This window comes from Neoarius graeffei, chromosome 4, assembly GCF_027579695.1.
Source record: "Neoarius graeffei isolate fNeoGra1 chromosome 4, fNeoGra1.pri, whole genome shotgun sequence".
In the NCBI taxonomy this organism is placed as follows: Eukaryota; Metazoa; Chordata; class Actinopteri; order Siluriformes; family Ariidae; genus Neoarius; species Neoarius graeffei.
In genome coordinates, this window is record NC_083572.1 from 59,323,970 (window position 1) to 59,346,154 (window position 22,185).

A 22,185-nucleotide genomic window follows, 5' to 3' on the forward strand; every position below is an offset into this window, starting at 1 on the left:
TGTACAGTTGGGCTGATGCTCCACTGGGAAGCTGAATAGAGAGGATTTAGGATAGCCCAGGCGATAACATAGGGAGAGAGAGCAAGAGAGCGAGAATGAGAGCGTGAGAGTAAGAAGCAGCAACAAAGGCACATCACATCAACAATGCATATCAATTTACATGACACTGTGTCACATGAAAGCATCTAGCTAGGATTCAGGGTTGAGTACCAGTCATGTCATGACTTCATTGACCAGAGCTGTTCAAAACCCCTGATCTCCATATTGTAGTTGAGCTTTAGATTTAGGAGCTTAATTACATCTCCCCCAATTCGTGACTGACACTTGAACAGCCAGGAAGAAAGTAGGCCTTATTTTATCAAGCTAATCCAAGTTAATGCTGTCTTGCTTTCTGCAATGTATTGAATTTTCTCATGGATCTGTTGGATGGGTTCAGGTTCAAGATGCAAATAACCCGCAAGAAAAGCAGCTTGAATTAGAGGAGCCAAAAAGCTCTCAGAGCTTAATCTGAGTGGAAGGTTGACTGAGAATGCGAAATTCTCTAATATGCATTGAACGATCATGCATAGCTGAAACTCGATCCATGCAGTGATGTCTAATTGGGTTTTGATCTCTGTGAAACTATGAAAGGCTTTGTTGGTCTCAACAAGTATGTGTACCATATCTCAAGATCTCAAGATATGGCACAGTAAATAAAAAAAAAGAACATTTTTGCAGTTCTATATCTACTGTTTTGCACCATACATTGTCCCAGGGGTTAATACTCCAGTATTGCACTTTCACATCACTCAGAGGACTTGAGTATATAAGGCTATTCACTTTGTACCTTATAGAATAGAATGCCTTTATTGTCACTGCACAAACGTACAACATAGGAGAGCAAAGCCACTTGGGCACTTCAGCCCAAGCCCGTCCCATGTTAACTTAACTGCACGTCTTTAGACTGTGGGGGAAATCGGATCACCCGGAGGAAACCCACACAGACATGGGGAGAACATGCAAACTCCACACAGAAAGGCCCCTGTCAGCCACTGGGCTCGAACCCAGAACCTTTTTGCTGTGAGGTGACAGTGCTAACCACTACACCATCATGCCGTCCAGTACTGCACTGCAATTTTCATATTAACTCAGAATACATGTGTGCATACAAGTCTATATTAACTTTATATCCAATAATTTGTTTTATAATTTTGTACTGATTAGGTTTATATTGTTATTATTACATTACAGGCATTGAAAAGACGCTCTTATCCAGAGCAATGTACAACATACCCAGAGCAGTCAGAGGAGCAGCCTCGGGGGTTAGGTGCCTTGTTCAAGGGCACTTCAGCCATTCCTGCTGATCCAGGGAATCAAACCAGTAACCTTTTGGTCCCAAAGCTGCTTCTCTAACCATTAGGCCATGGCTTCCCCAATTATCTGTCCATCTATTATCTGTAGCCACTTATCCTGTCCTACAGGGTTGCAGGCAAGCTGGAGCCTATCCCAGCTGACTATGGGCGAAAGGCGGGGTACACCCTGGACAAGTCGCCAGGTCATCACAGGGCTGACACAGACACAGACAACCATTCACACTCACATTCACACCTATGGTCAATTTAGAGTCACCAGTTAACCTAACCTGCATGTCTTTGGACTGTGGGGGAAACCGGAGCACCCAGAGGAAACCCACGTGGACACGGGGAGAACATGCAAACTCCACACAGAAAGGCCCTCGTCACCTGCTGGGCTCGAACCCAGGACCTTCTTGCTGTGAGGCGACAGTGCTAACCACTACACCACCATGCTGCCCTCCCCCCATTATTATTATCATCATCATCATCATGGGCGCCATTAGAAATTTTGGGCCCTATGAAAGAATAAAATATTGCCCAACCCCCCTTTACGTTTCTGGTAACCTGACTTCTTCATGATGGTGTCCATCTACCGATGGTTCACCATCAATTCTGCTTCTACTCTGCGCAGCTAACGTTAGTGCTGAATCGGAAAGTAACAAACCTAAATTGGTGTCACGCTCTGGCTCCGCCTACACAAGACTGTACCATGTAATGAATAGGAAGAGGGGTGAAATATAAAGACTATCTATTGTAATAATTTTGCAGAAAATGGAAAACCAAACCAGAAGGTTGTTGTATTTGCTCGTTTTAAGAGACAAATTTATTATTATTTTTTATTAAACTAACTTACACATGGTAATAATATTAATATTGTCCTCTGAGGGCCCTCTGTCAACACTGGGCCCTTAGACTCGTCCTAACTCTCCCCCCAACAGCACCCCTGATTATCTCATCTCTCATCTCATTATCTCTAGCCGCTTTATCCTGTTCTACAGGGTCGCAGGCAAGCTGGAGCCAATCCCAGCTGACTACGGGCAAGAGGCGGGGTACACCCTGGACAAGTTGCCAGGTCATCACAGGGCTGACACATAGACACAGACAACCATTCACACTCACATTCACACCTACGGTCAATTTAGTGTCACCAGTTAACCTAACCTGCATGTCTTTGGACTGTGGGGGAAACCGGAGCACCCGGAGGAAACCCACGCAGACACGGGGAGAACATGCAAACTCCGCACAGAAAGGCCCTCGCCGGCCACGGGGCTCGAACCCAGGACCTTTTTGCTGTGAGGCGACAGCGCTAACCACTACATCACCGTGCCGCCCACCCCGATGATGATGATGATGATTATTGTTCTCATCTCATCTCATCTCATTATCTCTAGCCGCTTTATCCTGTTCTACAGGGTCGCAGGCAAGCTGGAGCCTATCCCAGCTGACTACGGGCGAAAGGCGGGGTACACCCTGGACAAGTCGCCAGGTCATCACAGGGCTGACAGACACAGACAACCATTCACACTCACACCTACGGTCAATTTAGAGTCACCAGTTGACCTAACCTGCATGTCTTTGGACTGTGGGGGAAAACGGAGCACCCGGAGGAAACCCACGCGGACACGGGGAGAACATGCAAACTCCGCACAGAAAGGCCCTCGCCGGCCACGGGGCTCGAACCCGGACCTTCTTGCTGTGAGGCGACAGCGCTAACCACTACACCACCGTGCCGCCCACCCCTGATGATGATGATGATGATGATTATTATTATTATTCAGAATACTCTTGCTTGCACACTTTACTTTTTGGATCAGAACTCAGAATACTTGTGTGTGTGTGTGTGTGTGTGTGTGTGTGTGTGTGTGTAAAGATGTAAAGTAGGGTATATGGCATCCCTGCCATGCATTCAGAACTTGCTCGCGAGAGAGCCTTCATTTAAAGCTTGAGCCACGTCCTGCATCTTTGGACATGTTGCCAGATTGGGTAGTTATCCGCATTATTGGCGTAAGATTGGAAAACGTGTCCTTGGTATAAATTAGGCTGTTTTTTTTTTTGTTAGTTAGCAAAATCTTTGCAACCATTTCTATCAACTATCACAATTACAGTTTGGCCTGGACTGTTTAGGTGGATTCAGGTCGATCCTTGAAAAGTGATTGCGTTTTAATTTGTTCTGTTCTGGCAACCTTGTGACACATGCGACGCGCTCAGGGATTCATCGGACGGAAAGATATGAGCGCGCGCAGTGGCAGTAGACCTCATTATGCAAATCATAAAATGCTTCAGCCTCAGGAGACACTTTATAAAAACTCAAATACAGAAAACAAAGGATCAAAGTTAAACATGTACCTCAACCAAAATGCGTCCTGGAGCTAAAACGAGCACTCATTGTCTCAAACGTCCAGTTGCCGAGTACTGGAGAGAATGCAGTGAAAAATGACATCTAACGCCAAATAATGTATGAAACAGTGACTGAACTGATACATTGTAGACTGTGGCATGAGGTATTTTGGTTGAGACAGTTTTTTTCTTTTTTTGTCTTGAAACCTTTTTTCGCTTTGTAGTTGCGTGTGTCATCTGAGATTGACGAGCATTATAAAATCTATATATATACACACCATCTGAGGTGAATTTGTCCAGTAAACACGAACGAAATGGTTATACTGGAGGCTGTAAACCCAGTCGAGGATTTGGCCAATGCACCAAATCCTGCTCCCACCTCATTCAGCCCAACTAATTTGATGGAAGGGTTTTTTTTTTTTGGGCAATGCGCAACTCATTTTTACAAAGCTATGGTCCATGCATTCAGGTGCAGTTCTGTAGTCATGCAGCCTATGTGAGGAACCTTGCTCGGTTAGACTGATTGCCTGCGTGTATTATGCACGCAAGTAATGCAAGGTTGACCAATGCAGGACAAAAGGATTTCGTTTCAGATTTAGGCAAGAACATTTCGTCTTTAATAATTCTTCTGACAGGAAGGAGAGTGTGTGATGAGGAGCCTACCTGTTCGCCTGCTCTCCGAGCTCAATGCTTTGCAGTCTTTAGCGCTTATGTCGCGCTCGCGCTGCTCAGCCAGTCTTGCTCTGACGTCACACGCACCGCTGCAGGGATCCTCAAAATCAGCAAGTTCCTCTGTCCGCACTTTACAGCGCTCCGACATCAGACATCACCTCACCTGGGGGGGGGGGCGGGGCTAGAACCTGGATTTAGAACCTGGATCTACACTACCGTTCAAAAGTTTGGGGTCACCCAGACAATTTTGTGTTTTCCATGAAAAGTCACACTTTTATTTACCACCATAAGTTGTAAAATGAATAGAAAATATAGTCAAGACCTTTTTCTGGCCATTTTGAGCATTTAATCGACCCCACAAATGTGACGCTCCAGAAACTCAATCTGCTCAAAGGAAGGTCAGTTTTATAGCTTCTCTAAAGAGCTCAACTGTTTTCAGCTGTGCTAACATGATTGTACAAGGGTTTTCTAATCATCCATTAGCCTTCTGAGGCAATGAGCAAACACATTGTACCATTAGAACACTGGAGAGAGAGTTGCTGGAAATGGGCCTCTATACATCTATCGAGATATTGCACCAAAAACCAGACATTTGCAGCTAGAATAGTCATTTACCACATTAGCAATGTATAGAGTGGATTTCTGATTAGTTTAAAGTGATCTTCATTGAAAAGAACAGTGCTTTTCTTTCAAAAATAAGGACATTTCAAAGTGACCCCAAACTTTTGAACGGTAGTGTACTTCGGGGGTCTACAGACTACAAGGCACTCACATCTGTTTTGGTTGTATGAAACTCTATCTATCTATCTATCTATCTATCTATCTATCTATCTATCTATCTATCTAGGCAAGTCAAGTTTATTTCTATAGCGCTTTTAACAATAAACATTGTCGCAAAGCAGCTTTACAGAATTTGAACGATTTGAAACATGAGCTAATTTTATCCCTAATCTATCCCCAATGAGCAAGCCTGTGGCGACGGTGGCAAGGAAAAACTCCCTCAGACGACATGAGGAAGAAACCTCGAGAAGAACCAGACTCAAAAGGGAACCCATCCTCATTTGGGCAACAACAGACAGCATGACTATAACATTAACAGTTTTAACATGAAGTCAGTTTCGTTTATGTTATAAACTCTTCATTGATGGAAACTTGAGTGCAAAACTGTTCATAACAACTGCAGTCCTAAAGTTAGCAAGTCAACTGTAGTCCTCAGCCATAAAAGCATTACTGTAAGAGTCCAGAGCGTCCTCCAGGTGTAACCCTCAACTGTCCTCATGGGGCCGTCCTCCACAGGAGCGATGCAATAAAACTCCGACCAGACACAGGGCACAAGGATGGATCAAGCAGGTCCGAGGGGCAGAAGAGGCCAGCATCTCAATCCCAGGACCAACATGTAACTCAGAGGGACAGATTGGGGGGGAGAGAGAGAAAAAAAACACAGGTTGTTAGGTATGCCCTAAAATTTATCTAGATTTCTATTTTTCTGACTTCTACATTATCGAGTCAGTACCAAAACATTTTAGAGTTCCAAACGTTCATTTTCCAGCACAAAGTTAAATGTTTCGGGGGGGGCCTGTATCTCAGCAGCATATTACATAAGAGAGCACTTTTCAGATTAAAAAAGAAAACATACTGAAGGCTGCTGGGTTTTGCTGCAAAATTAAGAAGCAACTGTGACAGAAAGAAAGCACAACTTTATTCATCGCAAACTTGTGAAATTCCTCTCTGCATTTAACCCATCTGAAGCAGTGAACACACACGTGAGCAATGAGCACACACACATACCCAGAGCAGTGGGCAGCCATGCTAACAGCACCCGGGGAGCAGTTGGGAGTTAGGTGCCTCGCTCAAGGGCACCTCAGCCCAAGGCCGTCCCATATTAACCTGTCTAGAAGAACTGTGGCTGGTTCTGCAAGATGCTCAGTAAAACCTACAGCTCGTTTTCTTATAAATCTGCACTGAGACTACTTTTTTTCTTAAAGCAAAGGGCTGCCTCACACCAAATATTGACTTTGTTTCATTAATTATGGATTTTTATATATGGGCGGCACGGTGGTGTAGTCATTAGCACTGTCACCTCACAGCAAGAAGGTTCTGGGATCGAACCCAACGGACGACGAGGGCCTTTCTGTGTGGAGTTTGCATGTTCTCCCCGTGACTGCATGGGTTTCCTCCCACAGTACAAAGATATGCAGGTTAGGTTAACTGGTGGCTCTAAATTGACCATGTGAATGGTTGTTTGTGTCTATGTGTGTGTCAGCCCTGTGATGAGCTGGCGACTTGTCCAGGGTGTACCCTGGGATAGGCTCCAGCTTACCCCCCACAGAATAAGTGGTTACAAATAAAACAAACATATATATATATATATATATATATATATATATATATATATATATATCGATTATCTGTAGATGCTTATCCTGTACAGGGTTGCAGGCAAGCTGGAGCCTATCCCAGCTGACTATGGGCGAGACTATAGATAATATAGACACTAATATATATTCTTAATATAAATTTTTTATATGATTTTACAAGTAAGGTGAGAGAGAAACGGCATGTGGTTTCTCCTATATGTCCTGGATATATAGTGAATTGACAATAAAAAAATCTTTGAATATATATATTCATTAACAACTCAGCAAACACACAAAAACCCTGGTTCAAGTAAATGTATCTGTGGTTCCATTCTGCAGCAGTGTTCCATTCATTCATTAATACCTTCTTGCATTATATACACTATATGGCCAAAAGTATGTGGACACCTGACCATCACACCCATATTTGGTTCTTCTCCTAACTGTTGCCACAAAATTGGAAGCACACAATTGTCTAGAGCATGGATTTTCAACATTTTCTGCTTTGAGGCCCACCTATTCACACTTGTAATGAGTTGGGGCCCATTAAAAAAGATTCCCAATTATTTTGGCTTATTTATTCTATTAGAATCTCATAGTCTATTGTAAAGTGTATTCATGGAATGCAACATCACTCCCTGTTACAGATGGGAGCCCAGAAATTAAATAAGTGCAATAAAAACAAACTGTTTTTAATTGTAGGTATTGTAATTCAAAACTCTGTGGATGTGTCAGAAGCCAACATAAAACCATTCATGCAGGGCATTCTCACTCAAAAGGGATTAATGATCCAAAAGTGGAGTCTGGTCAATTAACACAATAATTTATTGCCATATTTGTGTTCAGAAAACAAGCAAGTTATTAAACCCAAGAAGTACACTCAAAAGAAGTGGATAAAAATCACTAAATGGGATTAGATCCTTATAGCCTGGGCCCGCCCATCCTAAGCGTGACGCAACACGAGGGCCTGTTGCGAGCTTAGTCTGGCCAGGCAAGCTATCTACAGCTCTTCCAAGCTCCCGAAAAATCGGGAACCAATCAACTTTGAGCATCTCCAATGGCCCTGGGTAGAGGCATGTTCAAGGCAGTGACGTAGTAGAACTGCGACCAGAAGCCATAGATTGTTTACAGAATCTATGCCGGAAGCGCTTCATTCACGCTTCCGCATCTATTACGCATAGATGCTGTATTGAAAGCATTCAACGGGAAGTTCTCATTGAAAACGGAGCAAAGAGCAGCCCTGGAGGTATTTATTGAAAGGAAGGATGCTTTTGCCTTGCTCCCAACCGGCTTCGGTAAGAGTTTAATCTACCAGTTAGCCCCGTCGCGTCGCATACGTCAGAGGAAAGAGTGATGTGATTGGTTTAAGCTTTGTCACAGCCTTTTCTGGCTTCGACCAGTAGCAAACTGAGGCATTTCAGGGAGGCAGGTCAACCACGGGCTCTGGGAAACGGTTGGGCTTAATATCTTGGCCAGACTAATAGCTCGTAGAGCTTTGTCGCATTAGCCAGACTAAGATCCTTACACATTAACAAAGAAGTAGACTGGTACCAAAATCCAGAATTGTGACACCCAAAGGCATTTTTGAGACAAAGTCGGCAAACAGTCTTATTTTGTCAATTTGGGTGTGCCAAATTCAAATCTGCAATATGCCGAGCTCTATCTGACCTCTGTTGACCTCTAGAGGTCATTGAACTTTGGGCCTGTAAACGTCTCAGCTGAACCCAGTTTCTCAGCTTTCTAAGGAATGAAATGTACTAAAATGATTAATGAAGTTAGCAAATGGCCTTGTTTGTTAAATGTTTGGGTGCTGAATTCATTTTTCATTTGTAAAACAACATATGACCTCTGATAACCTCAAGGTCATGAAACTTGGCCTATAGGCCTATGCATTTAACAGCATTTTTAAACTGACTTTACTCCCCCAAAAAGAATATGAACAGACAAAAAACAAATAGAAAGGAACAAATACAACATTAAATGCCAATCCATGTACATGTGACTTACTTTTCACAATGAGAATGCCTAGGCGATCACCTTACATAACATTGCATTTCATTTAGCGGTTATTGTTTATACAAAGCTACTGAAAAAAGGACAGATTCAGCAGCATAAAAAATGTGGGGGCATACAGGGTATACAGGTTAATCAGGGTTAGTATATATGAGAGTTTTTTTCTTTGTTGTTTGTTTTTTGTTTTGTTTTAAACGGGGTAAAGCCTTTACAAAAAACAAACAACAAAGAAAAAAACTCTCATATATACTAACCCTGATTAACCTGTATACCCTGTATGCCCCCACATTTTGTATGCTAAATTTGTTCCTTTCTATTTGTTTTTTGTCTGTTCATATTCTTTTTGGGGGAGTAAAGTCAGTTTAAAAATGCCGTTAAATGCATAGGCCTATAGGCCAAGTTTAATGACCTTGAGGTTATCAGAGGTCATATGTCGTTTTACAAATAAAAAATGAATTCAGCACCCAAACATTTAACAAACAAGGCCATTTGCTAACTTCATTAATCATTTTAGTACATTTCATTCCTTAGAAAGCTGAGAAACTGGGTTCAGCTGAGACGTTTACAGGCCCAAAGTTCAATGACCTCTAGAGGTCAATAGAGGTCAGATAGAGCTTGGCATATTGCAGATTTGAATTCGGCACACCCAAATTGACAAAATAAGACTGTTTGCTGACTTTGTCTCAAAAATGCCTTTAACTCCTTAAATAAGCACTTTTTTGAATTTTGGTACCAGTCTAAGGATCTTTCCTATGAGTTGGAAAATTATCTATCCGTTGAGCTCCCCGACATCTCAAACTACCTGGTGCTGCAGACATCGTTCTACACGGACAAACAGATGGAAACTTGGAAGAGCATGGAGGCGAACAACTTTTGATATGTGGCTGGGTTAAAGATCTGGGGATCCGGACACCACAAGATAGACGGCGATAGACGGATCTAAGTGCAGGATGAGTGTTTGTTAGCAGGCGTGATATTTAAGTCAAGTTTTTATTAAATAGCGCTTTTAACAATAGACATTGCTGCAAAGCAGCTTTACAGAGAATTAAAGACTTTAAACATGAGCTAATTTTATCCCTAATTTATCCCCAATGAGCAAGCCTGTGGCGACGTTGGCAAGGAAAAACTCCCTGAGACGACCTGAGGAATGCCCCTTTTCCACCAAAGCAGTTCCAGGGCTGGTTTGGGGCCAGTGCTTAGTTTGGAACCAGGTTTTCTGTTTCCACTGACAAAGAACTGTCTGTGGGGCCAGAAAAACCAGTTCCAGGCTAGCACCAACTCTTTGCTGGGCCAGAGGAAAGAACCACTTACGTCAGCGGGGGGGGGGGGGGGGGGTTGTTAAGACCAAGAACAATAGCAAGACCACGAAAGATCGCCATTTTTAAGCGACGAGAAGCAGCAGCTGTACAAACGCGAAGTCATCCATTATTGTTGTTGTTGCTACTTCTTCTTCTCCGTGTTGTTGTTGCTTCCATGTTCGCGCCAAAGTTTATGCAAATGTAGCGACGTAACTGACGTATACAGTGATGTAACTGACGTATACAGCGACGTAATGACGTGGCTCCCCTTAGCACCCTGAGCTATGGAAAAGCAAACTGGTTCTCAGCTGGCTCGCAAGTTGAACGAGTTGTGAACCAGCACCAGCACTGGCCCCGAACCAGCCCTGGAACTGATTTGGTGGAAAAGGGGTAGAAGAAACCTTGACAGGAACCAGACTCAAAAGGGAACCCATCCTCATCTGGGTGGTGACAGATAACATGATTATAAATAACTCGCTTCTATAACTGTGTCCTATATAGTCACAAAGTATAACTATGTAACCAGGAAATTCATTATAGTTTCAACATGAAGTCTGTTTTGTTGAAGTTATAAACTGTTCATTGATGGAAACTTGAGTGCAAAACTGTTCATGACAACCAACTGCAGTCCTAAAGTTAGCAAGTCGACAGCAAGTCCTCAGACATGAACGTAGGCACTTGGAAAAAACGCAGTTCAGCGGCAGCCATTTTCTCCGCTTTCCCCTGTGCGCGAGGATAGCGGTGCATTATAGGATGCAATTAAAGGTATGTAGGACATTAAAATATATATTCTTTCCTAAAGTTCTGTGAAGTTTCCATTGCAGTCTGAATATTCTAAGGTATATTTTGAAGCCCTGTTTGAGGGATGTGCAAGTTGATGATCCATCATGACAATGTGACCATAACTACGATCAATAAAATTCGTAGGTGTCATTTTGTTTGTTATCTCCTGCTCCATCTTGTCATTAAAACAGATTTGTCATATTATAATTTTGAAAATATTGTTAAAGTCCTGCATTACTGTAAGTGTCCAGAGCTGTCTTCCAAGTTTTTTTTTTTACAAAAGCAAAACAGAAAGCAAAGTATTTAAACAGCGTTATAAACATGCCTAGAAACAAATGTGACAGTGATAATGATAATTCACAAAGCCTCTGTGAAAACAGCTTCCGTATCTGTGCATGCTGATTTGTGCTCAAATTAGCTTCAGGTGTTTCCTATAACGACTGGGTCTCAAGCACGTGTACAACGCACTCCATGAGTGTGCGCGGCCACTCAAGCTGCACCAGACTCAAGCGTTCACCGACTGTGTGACCACAACTTTTAGCTCACGTGTATATCGCCATCAAAATGCCTCATTTTCATCGATAACCCATCGCAAAGTATCACAAGCTGTAGTGTGACCTTAGCTTAATAAGGCGGATGTAACGTCTGATGCAACCAAGCAATGGTACGAGTAAAAAGAAAATCTACGAGTAAAAATTAGCTTCAACTTGAAAAAAAAATTCGCAGCCCATTGGCCCAGTGGTTGAGAAACACTGGTCTATTGGTCTGTAGCATTACAATTTCCCTTCACTACTGTTCCAGTATGACAATACTCCTGTGCACAAAGCGAGGTCTGTAAAGATATGGTTTGCCAAGGTTAATGTGGAAGAAGTCAAGTGACCTGAACAAAAACCCTGGCTTCAACCCCACTGAACACCTTTGGGATGAATTGGTGTGCTGACTGCGTGCCAGGCCTCCTCGCATGACATCAATTTCTGACCTCACTCTTGTTGCTGAATGCCCACAAATACCAACAGCCAGTCTCCAAAATCTAATGAAAGCCTTCCCAGAAAAGTAGAAGCTGCTATAACAGCAAAGGGCAGACTAAACCTGAAATAGGATGTTTGTAAAGCACATATTGCTGTGATGGTCAGGTGTCTCCAAACTTTTAGCCATATAGTGTATAAACAAAGGGCCTAATGTGTTTCTGTGACTAATTTCCCATTAAACAACCTCCTGTTACTGATGATAAAAATGAAAGACATTCATAAATTCACTGATTGTCAAATTATTCAGTTGGATTTTAGACGACCTGAAATGATCAGTTGTACTTCAGATAACCATGTGTCTGCTCAGCCATGGCCATGTATCCCATCTCATTATCTCTAGCCGCTTTATCCTTCTACAGGGTCGCAGGCAAGCTGGAGCCTATCCCAGCTGACTATGGGTGAGAGGCGGGGTACACCCTGGACAAGTCGCCAGGTCGTCGCAGGGGCAAACAACCGTTCACACTCACATTCACACCTACGGTCAATTTAGAGCCACCAATTAGCCTAACCTGCATGTTTTTGGACTGTGGGGGAAACCAGAGCACCCGGAGGAAACTCATGCAGACACGGGGAGAACATGCAAACCTGAATGTTCCAATAAGTGCATAAACAAGCTCCATCCATCCATTATCTGTAGCCACTTATCCTGTCCTACAGGGTCGCAGGCAAGCTGGAGCCTATCCCAGCTGACTATGGGCGAGAGGCGGGGTACACCCTGGACAAGTCGCCAGGTTATCGCAGGGCTGACACATAGACAAACAACCATTCACATTCACACCTACAGTTAATTTAGAGCCACCAGTTAGCCTAACCTGCATGTCTTTGGACTGTGGGGGAAACCGGAGACACGGGGAGAACATGCAAACTCCACACAGAAAGGCCCTCGCTGGCTGCTGGACTCAAACCCAGGACCTTCTTGCTGTGAGGCAACAGTGCTAACCACTACACCACCATGCCACCCCTCATGGCCATGTATTAATTATTAATTATTCATTACAGCAGTCTACTTTATAGGTCTCTCTGGTAATTATAGATCATTGTCATTTTCAGCTTTAAGTGCAATTACTGTTTTTGGCAAAATGATACAGTAAATGCTGTATGCAGTCTATAGATTATGAATTCCAGATTCGGATCAAAGCAAATTCCTTGTATGTGAAAACGTACTTGGCAATCAACTTAATTCTGATTCTGGTTCACCAAAGTTTGGTGATTGGTGCTTGAACAGTTAAGATAAAAGAATAAAAAAGGAGTTATATAAATAGAATAAAAAAAATAAGAATAATTTTAAATAAACAATTTTGAAAAGTGGACACATTGCACGGGGATGTGTTTGAGCTGTTCTGAAACCCAAGCTGTGCAGTGTGTGTCGGAATGTGCAATAAAAGTTCCCGGAATGAAGATGACCATGAAATGTGCAAACTCGCAGTACTTTTGAGCAACAAATTCTCGATTTTTGCAGAATAATCGTAACATGTCGGTTTAAAAAGAAAGAAAGAAAAAACGATTCGGATATATATTAAATAATGATATTTAAATGAATAACCTCTGGACGGAACCCAGCAAACATGAAGACTTTTAACTGAATCAACTTCCGGTGAGGAAAAGAGGCGGGGCTTAAAATAAACGTTAGCTCACCGGCTTGCATTTGTAGCTATTGCTGTGTTTTTTTAGCGGATAATTATCAACTGTTGAAAGAAAACCACACAGTTTATACGGGTGAGTTACAGCAGTGTGTGTTTAAATATATTTTTTGTAATGCGAGTTTGCTATACAGGCAACTGAAGTTACTTTTCGGCTGAAGTGGTTAGCAAACGAGCTAGCGAGGTTGGTAGTGCTGCCCCCAGTCAGAGCGCTCTTTTGTTTGAGAAGGTAACAGCAGAAGTGTGTGAGGGTCGGTGGACTCTGTTTTCCTACAGGAAAGTTGAAATACAATAGACAAGAGAGTTAAATAAAGCATGAAAGTGTGGAGGCTAGTCATAGTTTGATTATGTTCATGATGTGGAAGGAAAAACCTTTGTCTACTACTCTGGATATAAACTTGGTGTGAGCAAAATGGTCAAGTCAACTTTATTGTCAAATATGCTATACATGCTCGACATACAGCACAGATGAAATTTCAGTCCTCTCTGACCCACGGTGCAAACAGGCAATACAATAAATAAAAATAGAATAACTGAAATAAACAATATAAACACTCTAGATAAGAAAATAGACATAGACTAAACACTCACAAGTGTGTGTGTGTGTGTACACAACCCCGATTCCAAAAAAAGTTGGGACAAAGTACAAATTGTAAATAAAAACGGAATGCAATAATTTTACAAATCTCAAAAACTGATATTGTATTCACAATAGAACATAGACAACATATCAAATGTCGAAAGTGAGACATTTTGAAATTTCATGCCAAATATCGGCTCATTAGAAATTTCATGACAGCAACACATCTCAAAAAAGTTGGGACAGGGGCAATAAGAGGCTGGAAAAGTTAAAGGTACAAAAAAAGGAACAGCTGGAGGTCAAATTGCAACTCATTAGGTCAACTGGCCATAGGTCATTAACATGACTGGGTATAAAAAGAGCATCTTGGAGTGGCAGCGGTTCTCAGAAGTAAAGATGGGAAGAGGATCACCAATCCCCCTAATTCTGCGCCGACAAATAGTGGAGCAATATCAGAAAGGAGTTTGACAGTGTAAAATTGCAGAGAGTTTGAACATATCATCATCTACAGTGCATAATATCATCAAAAGATTCAGAGAATCTGGAAGAATCTCTGTGCGTAAGGGTCAAGGCCGGAAAACCATACTGGGTGCCCGTGATCTCCGGGCCCTTAGACGGCACTGCATCACATACAGGCATGCTTCTGTATTGGAAATCACAAAATGGGCTCAGGAATATTTCCAGAGAACGTTATCTGTGAACGCAATTCACCGTGCCATCGCCAGTTTTTTATTTTTTTATAGATAGGACAGTGTAGAGAGACAGGAAAATGATCGGGAGAGAGAGACGGGGAGGGATTGGGAAATGACCTCGGGTCGGAATCGAACCCGGGTCCCCGGATTTATGGTATGGTGCCTTAGCCATCTGAGCCATCGCACCCCCGTGCCATCGCACCCCCGTGCCATCGCACCCCCGTGCCATCGCACCCCCGTGCCATCGCCAGCTAAAACTCTATAGACCCCTTTCACTGACGTCACCCGAAACCGGAAGTAAACAGACCCTGCGCCATTTTGGAAGACCAACAAACTCGTGATTGGGGGAAATAACGGCAGCGGTATGTGAACCCACGAGAATAAAGTGGAGTGGCAAACGACTTAAACAAACAAATCTGAGCTGTTTTATTTATGATTTATTGGCCCAACAGTAGACTTGAAAGAAACCTGTGTGAGACTTGGCAAAAAACTGTGGATATAATGGATAAGTCTGTGCATGATCTGCGGACACTTTGAGGTAAGCAAACGCAAGAAATTCAGATTTAAAACATGCTAAATTGGCCTCAAGTTGATAACTGTATGAGGAGCAAGCCTCCCAGACTTCTACAATTTAATAATAATAATAATAATAATAATAATAATAATTTAGGATGGTTTGGGGCTTGCTCTCCCTCCTATTATATAAATAAAACATAGTTGTTGTGTAGGCATATATCATAAATACATATGTATAATTTGGATAAATTAACCTAAATTATGGATACCTTAATAGTAACAAAAAGTATTAATTTTTCAACTGAAAAGATATATTATTAAAAGATAAATATCAACAAGATTAACTTGGCCATAACTATGTGTAGGTTATTCTTAATAACAGCTGTAATATCACGAACCAAGCTGCTAACAACATAATTGTAAGCCTGTGGCCCTTTGTAGGCCTTCAAGTCATCAACAGTGTAGGCACTGGGTGTAAACAACAAATAGTTTACAATGTCTGGGTAGCAAACAGATGGCAGAATTGGTGTCCGGTCCTCCTTATGTTTCTGACACGGAGAAATAATATAAATCGTGCTGCCTACCAGATTACAGTCGTCTGTTTTATTGTATCAGTACTAGTATCACTTACTATACTCATCAGTCATAGATTAGTCCAGTACAACATGACCAGCTTGCTTTTTTCCATTTGACTGCCGCAAGTTTTTTCAGGCTGGTACAGTCAAAAATTGAAAAAAGTTTTGGCCTACTAAACTAGTCATCGATTCTACTAGTGTATTAATTGGAGTCGACATGAAAACGTTAGGTAAAAACTTTAAACCAGTACAATCTCTTCTTCAAAGTTTTACCAAATGGTTTTATTTATGCAATTTAAAGCTCATAATACTGTATAACTTTGGTCGAGTAAAAACACGGAGCAAAAACATGGCTGAATCCTGAATGACTCCTATTTGTTTAAATAGGGACTACATAGGCGGCAAAATGTAGTTTCTTTTTCCCTGCCATGGAAGCACACTTGTATACCGAGGAGGAAATCAATTTGCATTACAGCCGTGAGGCGGCTCGGCTCGGTTTTCCCTTTCGGGCGCTCTCGTTTTCTGTTAGAATTTGGTAAAGAAAAAAAAAATTATTTCCCAGCTTACCGGGTCCATTAACATAAATCTGACAGCTGACAAAGTCGGAATATAAACGAACTTTTGCGTTAAACTGTGTGCTTGGATTCACATAATTTTTTCTGAGTCTTATCATATGGGTCAAACTCATCAATCACAGCCAGTTTCTCCACGTACCATGCCCTTTCTGCAGCTGGTAATGTACTCACATAACCAGAATTATCATCCATCGTGTCACTTTACTCTCGCTCGTACTTTGTTTTATATTGTGAGTGCATGTACTTGGTCTTCCAATATGGCGCCTAACAAAATCTCGCGGCGCGGTGATGTCATGCGGTAGCCCTCTATAGTTTAAAGAAGAAGCCGTATCTAAACATGATCCAGAAGCGCAGACGTCTTCTCTGGGCCAAGGCTCATTTAAAATGGACTGTGGCAAAGTGGAAAACTGTTCTGTGGTCAGACGAATCAAAATTTGAAGTTCTTTATGGAAATCAGGGACGCCGTGTCATTTGGACTAAAGAGGAGAAGGACGACCCAAGTTGTTATCAGCGCTCGGTTCAGAAGCCTGCATCTCTGATGGTATGGGGTTGCATTAGTGCGTGTGGCATGGGCAGCTTACACATCTGGAAAGACACCATCAATGCTGAAAGGTATATCCAGGTTCTAGAGCAACATATGCTCCCATCCAGACGACGTCTCTTTCAGGGAAGACCTTGCATTTTCCAACATGACAATGCCAAACCACATACTGCATCAATTACAGCATCATGGCTGCGTAGAAGAAGGGTCCGGGTACTGAACTGGCTAGCCTGCAGCCCAGATCTTTCACCCATAGAAAACATTTGGCACATCATAAAACGGAAGATACGACAAAAAAAACCTAAGACAGTTGAGCAACTAGAATCCTACATTAGACAAGAATGGGTTAACATTCCTATCCCTAAACTTGAGCAACTTGTCTCCTCAGTCCCCAGACGTTTACAGACTGTTGTAAAGAGAAAAGGGGATGTCTCACAGTGGTAAACATGGCCTTGTCCCAACTTTGAGATGTGTTGTTGTCATGAAATTTAAAATCACCTAATTTTTCTCTTTAAATGATACATTTTCTCAGTTTAAACATTTGATATGTCATCTATGTTCTATTCTGAATAAAATATGGAATTTTGAAACTTCCACATATATATAAAATAACAGTATAAACAATAAAATGTTGTCAGCTAGATTGTGATTGTAATGTGAACAGTTAATGCTACCAATCAAACTTTTCATATCCTCAGGCAAACACAACTAATAATCTAATTAGTGTGATTTTCCTGGGTGAACTAGCTGTGCCACTTGTTATACCTGCATGTCTTTCAGTCAGTGAAATGCTTGTTTTGATCACCTCCCCATGATAAAGCTATTCAGTTCAGTGAAACCTCCAATATCATTCATTTAAGGTGTTCTGTCGTAATGATTAGTGAATGTTTCTAGGTTATAACATCCAGCTGGTTGGATGCACTAGGTTTATTTTAAAAAACACACAGAGCCAAGGGTGTTTCTAGCTATTGAAAAGACCAGGGGGTAAGTCAAGTTTTCCTGGGGTTTGTATTTATTTATTATGCAAATGCTAGATGAGTTGTTCCTGTACTAACTGGACTGCTCTGTATGTGGAAAAAACAATCAGGTACTTTTTCTATGGGCTCCAAGAGACGACGCATCGCTTCTCCCTCCAGCAGTGTGAGTGGAGATTTTGATGATGCTTCTTCATCGACTCCAGCCAGTAGCTGGAAAAGGAGAAGAACTTCCCATGCCACTGCTGATCAAGTGAGTTTGCACAGGTTATAACTTCCAGCTGGTTGGATGCACTTGGTTTATTACCAAAAGAAAAACAAAACAAACAGACACGCTCACAGAGCCAAGGGTGTTTCTGGTTATTGAAAAGACCAGGAGGTAAGTCAAGTGCTGTTGATCAAGTGAGTTTGCACAGGTTATAACTTCCAGCTGGTTGGATGCACTAGGTTTATTTAAAAAAAAAAACAACCCACACACACAGAGCCAGGGGTGTTCCTAGCTATTGAAAAGACCAGGGGGTAAGTCAAGTTTTTCTGGGGCTTGTATTTATTTATTTATTTATTTATTTATTTTTTAAGAGAGATTGGCATAGATAGGCTGGGGAGGTTATATCTAACTTCACAAGAAATACAGGGTGTTTTCAAAAAAAATTTGAGATGTAAATATCTCAGAAACTACATAGTCTAGGCAAATGAAACTGAACAGGCAATATAATGATGGGCAATATAGAGTGTTTTCACCGATCTCACCAAAACACGAAAGTTCCAGATGTGCGCCATATCGGAGGCATTGATTTCCGTAAACAAAGAATGCTTGCATTTTACACAGAAAAAAATTGCAATCTTCGTAATGGCATCGGCCAAAGAAACTTGCAATAAGAAGACAGAAGCTACTAGAAAGTAGGTAGAAGGCCAAGAGCTCGCTATCTGGAGAAACTGCAGTTAATCGACAGCCTGGAACCATATGAAATGGCAGAGGAACTGAGTGAAGACAGTGCATTGCTGCCGGCTGTGACATACCCAGACATCATCAGCTACTTAATTTTTTCGGCAAGTTAATACACTGCTGAGGATCTGAAGTGTTTCAGGGGACTAGAAGCCTATAACCAGATGTGCTGTGGCTGGGTCAGGGAACGAAAAGCACGGAAATTTGGTGACAAATGTCTGGTGAAAGCAAAGGTGTGTACTGTGTACATTACATGTACAGTGATATACTGTAGATCATGAGTGCACATCCCCTGTGGGCCGACCTCAGCTGACAGCAGATGGCTGATTTGTGATTTTTAACTTTAGCTTACTCTCAAGAGAACATACAGAAGCACCATCACAGCTAGACGGTAGAAATATAGGGTCATGTTTAATTTTAAGACATTGATCAAAACTTAAAAAAAAAATCTCATACCTGATACAAAGTGAACTGAACACACACTTATGTTGTCTGGATTTTTGTCGGTCAGATCCTGGTTTAGTTTGGCAAGCCAGAGACGACGACGCTCCTCTGACAACTTTCTGCTTTCCTCCCCCGATTTTTGATTATTTTAGGTAATCGGTAGAAATGCAAATGTTTCTCACGATCTGAGCAATTGTGGCGACCCAAAACTGTGCAGTAATTCATTATTTGGTTAGTTTATCGAAAAATTCACGAAGATTGCTTTGCTATCTGTGTCCAATGCCTCTAATATGTCCGACTTCTGGTTTGGTGACGTCACGTGAAAACACACTATAAGATTATTCCTCAAAATTTGAATGAGAAATTCAAAAGTATGTGGATTCCATGAACGATTTCACAAATTTTCAATATTTGCGAACCCTCTCGACCGTCTTTCAATGCTGATGGCCGTCCAGATCCTTTTGCCCTGCACAGACAGCCTTCCTCTTTGAACTTTTTGTGCTGTGTCCAAATCTGCATTGCAGTTGGTGCATTTTTAGAAAATTCTCTCATAAATGCATGCTGCACAGTCTTGTTCGACTGTGTTCGAGCGTAGTCTAACACACACAAAATGCCTTTTCTTTTCCAGTGAATGGCATTTCTATACCTAAAAAGATAAAAACAAAAAACATTAAATATAAAATTTTGACCTGTTTCCACACATGCTGTTAAAATTTGAGGTCAATTGAACGAGAATTGGCAAAGTTATTCGATTGAAATCCAAAGACATGCAGGTTAGGTTAACTGGCCACTCTAAATTGACCGTAGGTGTGAATGTGAGTGTGAATGGTTGTCTGTGTCTATGGCCCTGTCCACACGGCAACCGATTCAGGTGAATCCGATAAAATTTTTTATCGTTTCGGCCTGGCGTCCACACGGCACCAGTGTTTTGGGTGCCCCAAAACGATATTTTTTGAGAACGGTTTCCAGAGTGGAAAAATCTGGCAACGGCGCCGTTGCGAAGTCGTCTGGATGAGTAGAACGTATTTGTTTATGATGACGTCACAACCACATGACTAGAACAAGCAGCACTCTCGCATGCATCATTCGTAACAACAACAGAAGAAGGGGTTTATGCGCATGCATCCTACTTCTTCTATTGTTCTGGTGTCTCCGATGGGACCGTCTTACAGCGCACGTAGAGGTGTGGCATGTGTATTGCATCGTTTTCAGCAAGCGTTGCATTGCCATATGTACCTGATATTTTACTGATCCGTTGCCCATGTGGACGCGATATATATATATTTTTTTTACCCGCTAAAAAAAAAAATCTCGTTGTCGTGTGGATGTAGCCTATGTGTCAGCCCTGTGATGACCTGGCGACTTGTCCAGGGTGTACCCCGCCTTTCGCCCGTAGTCAGCTGGGATAGGCTCCAGCTTGCCTGCGACCCTGTAGAATAGGATAAAGCGGTTACAGATAATGAGATGAGATTCGATTGTGAAATGATATCAGATTTTTTGAAACACCCTGTATTATCACCCACACACACATTTGAAGGTTCTAACATCATTATTACTGATTTTTGCACTGCTCTTTAAGTTCAGGCTTTCGTCTAAACGGGGGAACAGGGGCGCTGCGCCCTCTTACTCTCGGCGTGCGCCCCCTTACCGACTCCGTGAAAACATCCCAGCAACACTACGTGACAATGTGTCTGATCATCAAATACGTTATAATTGCTCCAAAAATATTCCAATCATAGTAGATACACCGCCAGACGGTGCAAAAACAGTCCGAATTGGCGTTTTCCAGACTGAGGCGCCATGTTGTTTAGTTGTTTACTTGTCGCGGCTGCTCCCGCGAGATTTGACATGGGTTACATACAAGGTCAGCTGACTTGTAGAGCGAGATTTCTCGAGACTGAATGACCTTTCACCCACCGGCGCGGGAGCTTTTGACAGAAGTAGTTCGCGAGTTGTTTTTGTTGACACTTGGGCATTTAAAGATGTCATCCCGCGGCACGAAGCGGAAGAAAGCCAAAGACTGTCCGGGGCAGAAGAAGATTACTTCTTTCTTTTTCAATGTTGACAGACAATTTGTTACAATTTCCCTCTCAGATAGCCTCAGAATGTCCCATTGGAGCATTTTTCAAAGGCTTTGCACGGCGGGGGGGGACAACCGGCACCATCTCCCCCCCCCCCCCCCCCCCCTTCGCTCCCTCGCCATGGTGAGCGCCCTCATACTAAATTTTTCTAGAAAAACCCCTGAAGTTTATGTAGTTCACTTCAGTTTCTGTCTCATTATTAAGTTATCAACACCCATAATGTCTCAGGAAGCTGAGGCATGTGTCAATTGACTATCACTAGTCAAATTTATCATCGGTTTAATAAAAATATCATTTCTCGGTCACATATCTCTCCTGTAGGACCACAAAGACACATTCTAAGCTACATTATTATATTACAACATTCAAAATCCCAGATTACATCCCATCTCACAAGACTATGATCATATAAATATGTCTTCCAAGTTTCTCTCACACTCATGCGCGTGCACACATGCCATTTTCTCCAATGTATCTAGGCTCAGTTGCCTGCAGTGGCTCATTTGTAGCATCTGGGAAAAAACACATTTATGTTGACATTAATATTGCGTGGCCAAAACAAAAATATTTTATCCCTATATGTGACTAATATGCCAAAGGCTGGTTATGGTATGGTCAGCTGGCTGGTTCTGCGTAACATATGATTAAATTCTGTCAGGGCAACTATTGGTGTCTACATGAACACACATTGTTGTTGACCTGTAAAATTAACTTAGATGGGGCAAATAGACCATTACTGTAGCTATTCATTAATACCTCCACTCAAACTTTTGAGCTCGCCTGGCACACTAATCATACA

The 22,185-nt window shown here is 42.1% G+C and overlaps 1 protein-coding gene across 3 annotated transcripts in view; it reads left to right on the forward strand.

Annotated features, from left to right (window-relative positions):
- The first annotated feature begins 13,425 nt into the window (after positions 1–13,425).
- The window catches only part of pbrm1l (polybromo 1, like), a 44,498-nt gene continuing 35,738 nt past the window's right edge, over positions 13,426–22,185 (forward strand). For all 3 annotated transcript variants that reach the window (XM_060919414.1, XM_060919415.1, XM_060919416.1), the window contains exons 1-2: positions 13,426–13,538; positions 18,029–18,168. In XM_060919414.1, coding sequence (XP_060775397.1) covers positions 18,040–18,168 — 129 coding nt within the window. In that variant the 5' untranslated portion in view covers positions 13,426–13,538; positions 18,029–18,039. The remainder of the gene's footprint in view (positions 13,539–18,028; positions 18,169–22,185) is intronic.